The following is a 10501-nucleotide window of genomic DNA, read 5'->3' as shown; positions in this document are numbered from 1 at the left end:
CGCAAAGCCGTGAGCAAAAACAAGTTTACAATAAACAATGCAAAATAATTATAACACGTCGAAATAATATTTAAACAACTGCGTCATTTAACAACGCATTCTACCCGAAAACAAAAACATTTTCCTAAACTCGATTCGTTAATGAAATAAACGATTGTTTATGAATAAAATTTCGTACAATTTGCGGGAATATGTTTCTGCTTATTTCTAAACGCATATAGTGGGAATGTTGCCAGAGCTCTTCGCATACTAGTGACTGGTGGGCGCGAGAAAATGAGCATAACTTAATGTGTTTATATCTAGCATGAAGCGTAAGTAAATTCTATACATCAAATACTAGCCAACCGAATTTAATACTCAATAATAATATATACAAAAACAATCGATAAGTAAGTGTCGTATGAATAAGTGCAACTCAATTTAACTTTAAAACGCTTTCAAAATAAAGACAGTATCTTAAGATTGTCGCTGTTTAATAAAGGGATATCAACATCACAAATGATGTTTTCAGTTGGTAGATGACGAATTTTGATAACCCAATTTTGTTTACAAAACAGTCCGAATTAGTTGAGCACAAACACGTAAATGACTACTTAAGCTCCGGTTATTAAATAGTTCAATAACTCAAATGTTTACTTGAGTTGCAAGCAAACGTAAATCAATTGGTTATTTCGGCCTTTAGTAATAAAACGTCACAGAGGTGTAACTGAATAGATAATATAGAAGCTAAAGAATTTTATTATTTTTATTTTTTATCGTAAGGGATAATTAAAGCCAACATAATATTATAATTAAATGTTGTAACACCACTGCGCGGCGAGAGTGTGCAGCCGCAATATTACACGCCTCCCCAGTCGCTGCGCACGCACACAACGATGACCGCCCTAATAAAAACGGCAAACACGGGCCGGAGCAGTCAGTTAACGCTAGCGCGCCGCCGTATCCAGTACTGGAAAGGAGGCTACCGCTAGCTGAGACGCTCCCCGCTCCCCACACCGCGACCGGACTATTCCGCTTCCCGGGTGTAGCTTCGTTTCGCACCACGCGTCACGAACTCGCCTGGAACGGAACGCTGTTCCTACCACTAATATATTGTATATAGTGTATCGTATATTGTGTGTAAAAATAAACTCTTTGTTGAACAATCTTCTTTTGATCCGTTTCACCAAACAAGTCTTACATTCTGACGCCCAACGTTAAGCCCGAAAGTATACAAACTGGCACTTAATATAAAGACCCGGAAAAGCCCTAAAGGACGAACAGCCAGCAGGATAAAAAAAGAACCTGGAGATATGAACCTGTCGGTTGACCAATTCGAAAAGCTTTTATCCATCATCAGCACCCAGCAGCGGCGAGGTTCTTTTGCGACCTGTAAACTGTCATATAATGGCGTGCGAGATACTGAAACGGTGGAATCTTTCCTTGCGGCGACTTCAGTGTTCAAATCTGTTGAACAGATATCCGATGAAGATGCCATTAAGAGTATTCCACTTATTCTTAAAGAAGAAGCTGCTACTTGGTGGAATGGTGTTAAAAAAGAAGTGAAGTCATGGAGTGACTTCGAATCACGTGTTCGACACGCATTTGCCCCTAAGAGACCAGCATACCAGTTGTACCAGAACATCGTTGGTATTAAACAGTCCGAAGACGAGCTAACAGAAGTATTCGTGGCCAAAAAAAGAGCACTGTTTGCGCAATTGCCCGAATCCCATACCGAGGCTCAACAGATAGATATGGTATATGGTCAGTTGAGGTATAAGATTAGGGTCAAAATGCCAAGAGAAACAGTGGGAACTTTCGATGCCTTGCTGAAAGCCGCTAGAGGAGTTGAACAGCTTCTAACAGAGAAGAAGCTTCCAGAAAATGGAACTTCCGAAAACGCTTTTCAGGAACTGAAGACTCGTCTCACGACTGCACCTGTACTCCGGCAAGCTGATGAGACGAAACCCTACGTCATAAAAAGTGATGCAAGTAATTACGCACTTGGAGCAGTTCTAGTGCAGGGGGAGGGAGAGGATGAGCACCCCGTCGAATATGCTAGTTGGCTTATGACCCCTGCAGAGCGAAATTACTCCACGACGGAAAGGGAGGCCCTTGCAGTGATGGGCCATATCTAATCCTAAAGCCGAATGGCATCTCTTCTTATATTATTTCAGATCCCAACACACCAGACCAACCGCTGGGCGTGTATCACACGTCTGCCTTGAGTCCATACCAAGGTAGTATTAGCCAGCTTCCACCAGCAGTGCGCCCATTGAAAAAACGGGGGCGACCGCCTAAGCCTAGTGCTCCTGCCACAACCTCGCAGCAAGCACGCGGACGAGGGCGGCCACGGAGAAACACACAGCAGAACAATTAACTTCGCTGTCTACTCGTCGGGACGTCTTCGTATCCAGAGGGGGAGAATGTAACACCACTGCGCGGCGAGAGTGTGCAGCCGCAATATTACACGCCTCCCCAGTCGCTGCGCACGCACACAACGATGACCGCCCTAATAAAAACGGCAAACACGGGCCGGAGCAGTCAGTTAACGCTAGCGCGCCGCCGTATCCAGTACTGGAAAGGAGGCTACCGCTAGCTGAGACGCTTCCCCGCTCCCCACACCGCGACCGGACTATTCCGCTTCCCGGGTGTAGCTTCGTTTCGCACCACGCGTCACGAACTCGCCTGGAACGGAACGCTGTTCCTACCACTAATATATTGTATATAGTGTATCGTATATTGTGTGTAAAAATAAACTCTTTGTTGAACAATCTTCTTTTGATCCGTTTCACCAAACAAGTCTTACAATGTCATATTTACTGCCGAATTGTATTCATCTTTTGTACGATGGTAATATACCTGTCCAATACTGTACGGGTCCTAACAAATTTTCGCAGATATTTCACCGTTTTTTCTTTTACAACATTTTATCTTAGATTCGATCCAGTTACGAAAGTTTATTACAAAGGCAACTTTAGAGTGATTTACATCTTGATACTTTGAAATATGAGTTAAAATAAATGAGAATATTTTGGAATAAATTATGAAACTGAATAAAGATTCTTATCATGCAATTCAAGTTATCATACAACGTTACCTTAATTTACATAGATGTCATAACTTTTTCTAAAACTTCTGAAAGTATCAAGATATAACCAAGCGTGTATCGACTACAACTAAACAGAGACGAACTTTATATTTCTTTATTTGGGCTTTTCTCAGTATTAGCCCGGAGTCTGGAATTTGTGCCCGATATGGCGATAGGCTCACCCCCTATCGCATCTTGGGACGGAACACACTTGGCGGAAAGTGGGTGCCTTGGTTGGACCTTTGCATAGCCCTTCGGGGATAAATGCGTGATGTTGTGTGTGTGTGACGAAATTCATGTTGTTCATTTGCATACCAGACTATTTTATTACGCCTCCATCACTGAAGTTTCGTAAAACTACTAATAATAAAATTTTCAAGAGATGTTATAGCCGTTTCGATGGAGACTTAGGATTCCCTTATGCCTAATGTATACGTGTTGAAGCTCTAAAGTCCAAGGCTGTAGGTTGAAGCCGAGGGACTCGTTTCAAAGCATCTACGCGTTGATTACGCCTAATCACCGAAGAAAGTGACAACAACTAACAGTATTATAATTATGACACTTTACAGCAGGGAATAGAAACAAAGTTGAAACAAGGTAGATCTCGTATATGAGAACTGGTAAGATAGCTTTGCATTGACTTTTTCCGAAGCCAGGCAAGAATGTGCACGTTGTAAGACATTTTAATCAATATATTTACCGGATGGCGTAGTTGCATTTGGTGCGGTTATAGTGTTGAAGATTTGGGTTCGATGCCTGGGTCGGGCAAAGTGATATTGGGTTTTCTACTTATTATCGATATTAAGCGGCGATAGCCTAGTTGGGTGTGGAACGGTCTGCCAAGACGAATGTCCGCAGGTTCAAATTCCAAGGGCACACACATCTGACTTTTCTAAAAAATCCCGAGTGTATTCTTTGTGAATTTATTGTTCGCTTTAACGGTGAAGGAAAACATCGTGAGGAAACCTGCACATCCGAGAAGTTCTCTACAGGAATTTCGAAGGTGTGTGAAGTCTACCAACCCGCTCTAGGCCAGCGTGGTGGACTAAGGCCTAATCCCTCTCAGTAGTAGAGGAGGCCCGTGCTCAGCAGTGGGCAAGTATATAATACAGGGCTGATATTATTTATCGATATTGCGATAGGTTTGCCGCGTTTCACATGACAGGAAATACATACGGCGAAAAGTGACTAGTAAAGTACATACACTGCCTACTTATTCCTCTAGGGATAAAAAGCATGAGTATATGTATGAAAGAATAAAACTACAGTTATCAATATAATGTTTGTCCCTTTACCACTCTATATCCTATACCTTTTATACGCATTTCAAAACAGATAAAAAATAGCATAAATCGTACAACGCAATACAACTATGCTACCAAGGCAGGATTTTTTTTATTTTTATAATTATCTATATTACTAGGGTTAGCATGGAGCTCTGCTAATGGGAAGACTTTTAGCGAAAATTCCACTTTATACATTAATGGGATAGAAATTGATATAACAAATATTCTTTGTATTATTTAAGCTAATATTTCATCCAATATCTGCGGTTACTTACATGTTCCAACAAACTAAATATTTTCTCAGCAACTATAATATTAGTAAGTAAGAGTAAAGATGTCTAAAGTCTATTCAATTAGTCTAAGAGGATGCCATTAATCAGAATTTATATTTATCAAGTTAGTCTACAATGTTGTCTACCAAGTTATTACGCGCACAATATTCTGCATACATTTACATAAATCTAAATCTAGGTATACAGACGTCTTACCTGATTGTCTTGAACCTAAAAGGCCTTTGAGTTTTGGCAGTGATGAGACAAGGGTGCCTTTGACCATGTCAAATATATTGAGACATGCCGTGCGAACGTTTCTATCGTCAAAGTTATATGAAAGTTATTGTGCTGAATTCCAGTCTTGCAATCAAAGACATAAAACGTTACTTACTTGACATCAGGACCAAATTTGAGCTCTAAAAGTAATTATTAATTGGTAATAACTAATAACTTATCATCTTATTTGAAATGTCCGTGTGGTAAGATGCTACAGCGTCTTTAGATATTAATACAAACATATTTACAGAAAGTAGGTATGCTAATAAACAAATAAAATACGTGTAAATCACGATATGAAAAATATATGAAGTATCTACATTGGTGTTCTGCTATTTAACAGTAGATTGAGTAATCATCAGAGCGCAAAATCTTTGTATAACAATCTTCCCAAATCGCGAAGGAATATTATATATTACTAACTTTATATATACTATATATATAACTAGCTGACCCGACAGACGTTGTCCCGTTTTAACTATGAATTTGCAGCGCGCATTCTGTCAATCGCCGATAGTTATTTCAAACAATTGACAGTTATATAAAATTAATATTTTTGATAAGTTTTCTTAAATTTTCTAATTTTCCGCGCAATTTTTTGAATTTTTTCTTTCATAAGAACCTTCTCCTGACAATAACAAACACAACAAAAAAAAATGAAATCGGTCCAGCCGTTCACGCGTGATGGCGTAACCAAGGGAAATAGGGATTAATTTTAATTTTAATCGAATCCCTGTTTAACATCTCTACTGAGTTAGATGAAATTCTATTCTAGATTACTAGTTACCAAACTAACTTATAAGTTCGTGTGTGTCTTATTTTTCGAATATGTTCGTTCTGCTGTTTTTTAATTGGTTGGTAGGTTAGTATGGATGGACTAGTTTTGTTTATTTCTACCATTAAGCAATGTCAGTGGAATAACTTATTTTCTGCGATGTAATATTTCTAGACATTAATGAGGTCAATTTCTCAAAATTAAAGATACGTGCCCTGTAGTCGAACCCGAGACCTTGAGGCTATCAAAGTCATACTAGGTCATCGGTGTTTAATAACTTGTTTGAATAAAAGATGTAACATTAAAAAAACAAAAGAGCAACATATTAAGAGGTTCAGGAGTAAAAAGTTATTCGGAGGAAAGCTTCTTATCTTCATAAAATGTTTTAGCTTTAAATGACAAGATGTTGAAAGGTTTTTGTTTTTTGTTTATTCCTCACAAATCAGTCTTGGAGAATATTGCGTAGGCTATCTATTTATTAGTTGGAATACAACAGTCCATATCTATTTGATTATATTTATTTATTTCAAAACAGGAGTCAATATCTACTTTGATATAAAATTATACCTAGTTGGTGTGACTTTATAGTTAACGCATAAACCGATTGCGATGAAATTCAAGATAAACCCAATCGTTGAGGTTTATACTAATTTTGCCCGGAAAAGCCAAACTGTTTCACAATTTGACATATTATGTAAGCTTAATTTACTTACTAACGGAAATGTTACGTTATTAATTAAAATCATAGATAGTGCAACGTGAAATATGTGAAAAATAATATTGAATATATTTTTGAACCATAATGATCATCTTACATTGTTATAATATTTATATTTTCTTAGTTTTTAAATTCCCAAAATTTTTATTAATTTAAGTTATTATATGCTCCGAAATTTTAAAATGAAAAAAAAATATATTAGTACTGCTGTTAAACAACTGTTTATATTTCGTTCATATTTTGCAAATAGTCTTATAATATATTTTATAATACTATTTACTTTATTTACTACGTAAGTACTATGTATGAAAAAAATGTATGTATAATATTTGTGTCAAACAAACAACAAATTATTATTATACAAGTACTGTGCCGCTATCAAAATCAAGTAAAGACAAATTATTCACCAAAAGAATTCTCGAAAACAATTCTCACCTTTCCAAATTTCGTACTCAACAAAATCTTAGGTCCGTTTTATTTATAAACCTCGTCCGGGATTTTTACCTTTTTTGCGCTTACGCTAAGCATTTGATTATTTTATTCTGTCCCTAGGGAGGGACCTTGAAACCCAAAAGAAAATTGTTTACTTTAGACGAGAAATGCCTTAGTTTTTAAATGTTAAAATAGACTGAACATTTACGTTGGTTAAATTAGGTAAGAAAATAATTTTTGTTTTGTTTTGGATTTCTTTTGCGTGCACTCACATACGATGATATCCCGTGGCGTGACAATCATAGTATTAGCTACCTTTTGCTTGCGGTTTCGCCCGCGTAAAAGAGTTCCATGGGAAAAAATCCTGCTTTATATTTTCCCGTTATATGAAATGGAGTAACTTCTGAATATTTAAGCAACTTTTAATTGATAAATTGCATAAAACTTATTTCGGGAAACGATTTTCATACAAGCACAACTGTAAGCTAAAAGTAGGGTAAAAATAATTCACATAAATTTCATAAAATAACCTACAAACCTGCAACAATTCTAAGCCAACAGTACTAGTATAAACAGTGAATTAACATTGGCATTGGCCGTTGAGTTATTTCCCACGGGAGTGGAGGGAGTTGTCCGCCATTAACTCATATAAATGTGCTAATCAGAGTTACATATGTGTGTTAACATTTACACTTATTGTTTAGTCTAAAGCAAAATAATATACTTACCTGAATTGTATCTGTAGCCGAAATTTAGTTGCGATTCTAAATTCGAAATAGCAAACAGCGCTATAAAACCGAATATTTTTTTAAATATATTTTCTTTGTAAAAAGGCGAAGGAACCATAGGACATACATCCATGAAAATGACCAAATCTCTTATATTTTTTTATTGTTTATTAACCGTTGTATATGGAAAAATCTTGAGTGTTTATTTTCCCTTCATAAAGTATGTGGCACATAATAATTAATCAATATAACATAGTTGATGTAAATTCATAGTATCTAAAAAAGTATTATTCATAAATATTTCGCACAATCTCTTCATTTCTCATCTGAAGGCTATTAAAATATTTTCAATATTATTTCGCCGCCACTACTTCGAACACCATTTTTCCTTCTAAATGAGTTTCTTTGATAAAGTAGTTGATCGTTTATGGAGTGACTTTATATTCTGAAGTTAATATTGCGATAGAAAGTTTTAGAAAATATTGTTAGCATTTAATCCTTAACTAGCCAGTCGCCCCGGCTTTGCAAGGTAGAATTAATTATCTATAGTCAGATGACTTTTGATTTTCTGATACCAAACTTCACAAGTTCACCCGCTGGGCTAATCCAAAGATTACGTAAAAGTCATTAAAATTGCTATAGCCTTTATGGAGTCTAGCGAACATACACTCATTTTTAATTAATATATACTTAAATAAGTAGATTCCACCTGACTTTCGTCCACTCCAATGTAAAATCAGTCCCTTTTCATTTTCTCAAGAATATTGTAAAGGAACTGGTTTGATTTACCACCCGCTGCTGCCTCTGTCCCGTTGAGCCTATAACCTCTAGCGTTCCTTTATACGCACAAAATCATAACTTTCCGATTGATGCCTATAAGAGCTGATAATTACGAATTGCAATACTTGAATTAAATTTAAATGTTCTACAATTCAAAGTTCACGATGATCTTAAACCCTAATTTATAAATTCTCAGGTAACTTCAGGGCAGTTACGCACTGCCTGCAAGACACACGTGAAAATAGAAAGTTATAACCTTGCTTAATATTCTATGTGTAAATAAGACTTAATTCAAGTTATAAATTGCTGCGAAGGGACGTTTTCCCGGCAATTGAATTTACAAATGTTTCGGAAATTAATTCCGAACGCGACGGGAAGTCATTCCAGATTCAGAACTTGTCTTTGTCAGCCCTCCAAAATTCGAAAATGGAACAACAGTGTTTTCATTTTCAAGTTTAGCATGTAAACTTTTTTGTCAATTTTCTCTGTAGCCACTTCAAAGTTCTCCAAACATCAAATTAATTATTTTCAGTTAACTTTATCGGATTACGAGCCATTAGTCAAAAGAAATTTTAAATAATTAAAATTGATTTTGACATTTAAATAGTTATAAATTTAATTGATACTCAACTCGTTTTGTTTGTCAATAGGATAAAGTTATGGCCATTAAGGTTATCTCCCATGTGTTTAAATTTCGAACGTAATATATTCGTATGAGAATTATAAACTTTCTTTTTAATTTTAAATTTAAATTTCGAAATAAAAGTCTTTTATTTCACTCAACCTATAACCTCTCGATAATATAAGTTGTATACGATATAAAATTAAAAAGTAAGTCTTATTAAATCCTTAAGAAATTCAATTTATGATTGGTAGATACCGTTAGTTATGATTTTGTTCATTTCGCATTACGGAAGCCGGTGACGGTTGGAATTTCATTATAGACGGAGCAATACAAGCCTCGCGGATAGTTATTGCTTTGTTTCGACTCTCATTCCTATTTTTTCAATAAATATTTTTATCGGGCTATTCTGCAAATTATTTTTGTAGAACGGCATAACGTTGTTTTTATTACATAGGCTTCTTGATTTAAAATGGAGTGACAAGCACACAGTTACTACTCCATTTTAAGAGGTCACGCTAACAAATCAGTTTTCGATTTTACTGATATTAATAAGACATTTGGGAAACTAATCCATCAACCTTTATATGGCACACGGCATTACATTCAATGACTGTTTAGTTTTTTTCCCAGAATAATAGAATAATTCTAAGACTTTATCAAGGACACATCGATGTTCCTATAATTGTTATTACATTTAATATATTTTATTTGGAGCATCAACGTCCTTAAGATAATAGTGTTAATATAATCTGCAATAATTAGATTCGTCATAATACCATGAGTAAAAAGGCCAAAATAATTAGGTAACTAATAGAGTAAAGTAGCTCAAATAAATGGAAAACGGAAATCAATCAAAAATATATATATATATTTTTTTAAAGTAGATAAGATTAAATACTAAGAGTAAAGAACATTCTATAAACAAAAATTAGAGATGGTTGACCGGCAAGATATCATCCTTTCTATATCTATATTGGTAACCTTGTTGCAGATTTAACACAGAGTCAGCTGCTGTGCCGTGGTGTATCTTCACACAAGGTGTGCGGCCTTCGTGCGCACGCGCCGCGCATCTCCTTCACAACCAAGGACGAGACGGAGACGCACGAGCTTCGTCGCAAGTCGGCCAGCAGTCGGCTGGGCTGCTCGCCCCGGACTAGCATCGCTAGCGAAGACCGTGGTGATGGGATAGCTTTGAAGTAAGTGGTGTTGGATAGGAATTGGCCAAAGACGTGAGCACACTAACGCATGTTTCTACATAAGTGTAGCTATACTAACGTACAAAAAGATTCCCCACCACGCGATAGTGTTCGCAAGTTGTTTGCCGGCTATTATAATTTCATCTTTATGTAATTGAAAAGTTATAGTATGACATTGAGTAATGTCTGTGGCGAAGGTTGAAATTATCCGGCAGGGAATCTAACACAAATAAAAATACTAATAATTTGTAAAAACGCGGTCTGCAAATTGTTTTAATAATACTTAATTTATTCATAGGCGTTTTTTATCTAAGGACGGAGTAAAGGTGTGATAATAAGTCTG

At 36.1% G+C, this 10501-nt stretch overlaps 1 protein-coding gene across 1 annotated transcript; it reads left to right on the top strand.

The window, feature by feature from the left end:
* The first annotated feature begins 805 nt into the window (after nucleotides 1–805).
* On the top strand, nucleotides 806–2753 carry LOC119189083 (activity-regulated cytoskeleton associated protein 2-like). The gene has a single exon (XM_037437858.1). It carries the CDS (start codon nucleotides 1293–1295, stop codon nucleotides 2115–2117), a length of 825 nt encoding a protein of 274 aa, XP_037293755.1. The 5' UTR covers nucleotides 806–1292; the 3' UTR covers nucleotides 2118–2753.
* The last annotated feature ends 7748 nt before the right edge of the window (nucleotides 2754–10501 follow it).

This window comes from Manduca sexta, chromosome 12 (genome assembly GCF_014839805.1).
Source record: "Manduca sexta isolate Smith_Timp_Sample1 chromosome 12, JHU_Msex_v1.0, whole genome shotgun sequence".
Taxonomy (NCBI): Eukaryota; Metazoa; Arthropoda; class Insecta; order Lepidoptera; family Sphingidae; genus Manduca; species Manduca sexta.
The sequence above is the reverse complement of the archived record's forward strand: the minus strand, read 5'-3'. Positions and strand labels throughout refer to the sequence as shown.

What these genes read in the sequence shown, in the direction of transcription:
- LOC119189083 (XM_037437858.1), top strand. Translation starts at nt 1,293, where the DNA reads ATGAACCTGTCGGTTGACCAATTCGAAAAGCTTTTATCCATCATCAGC.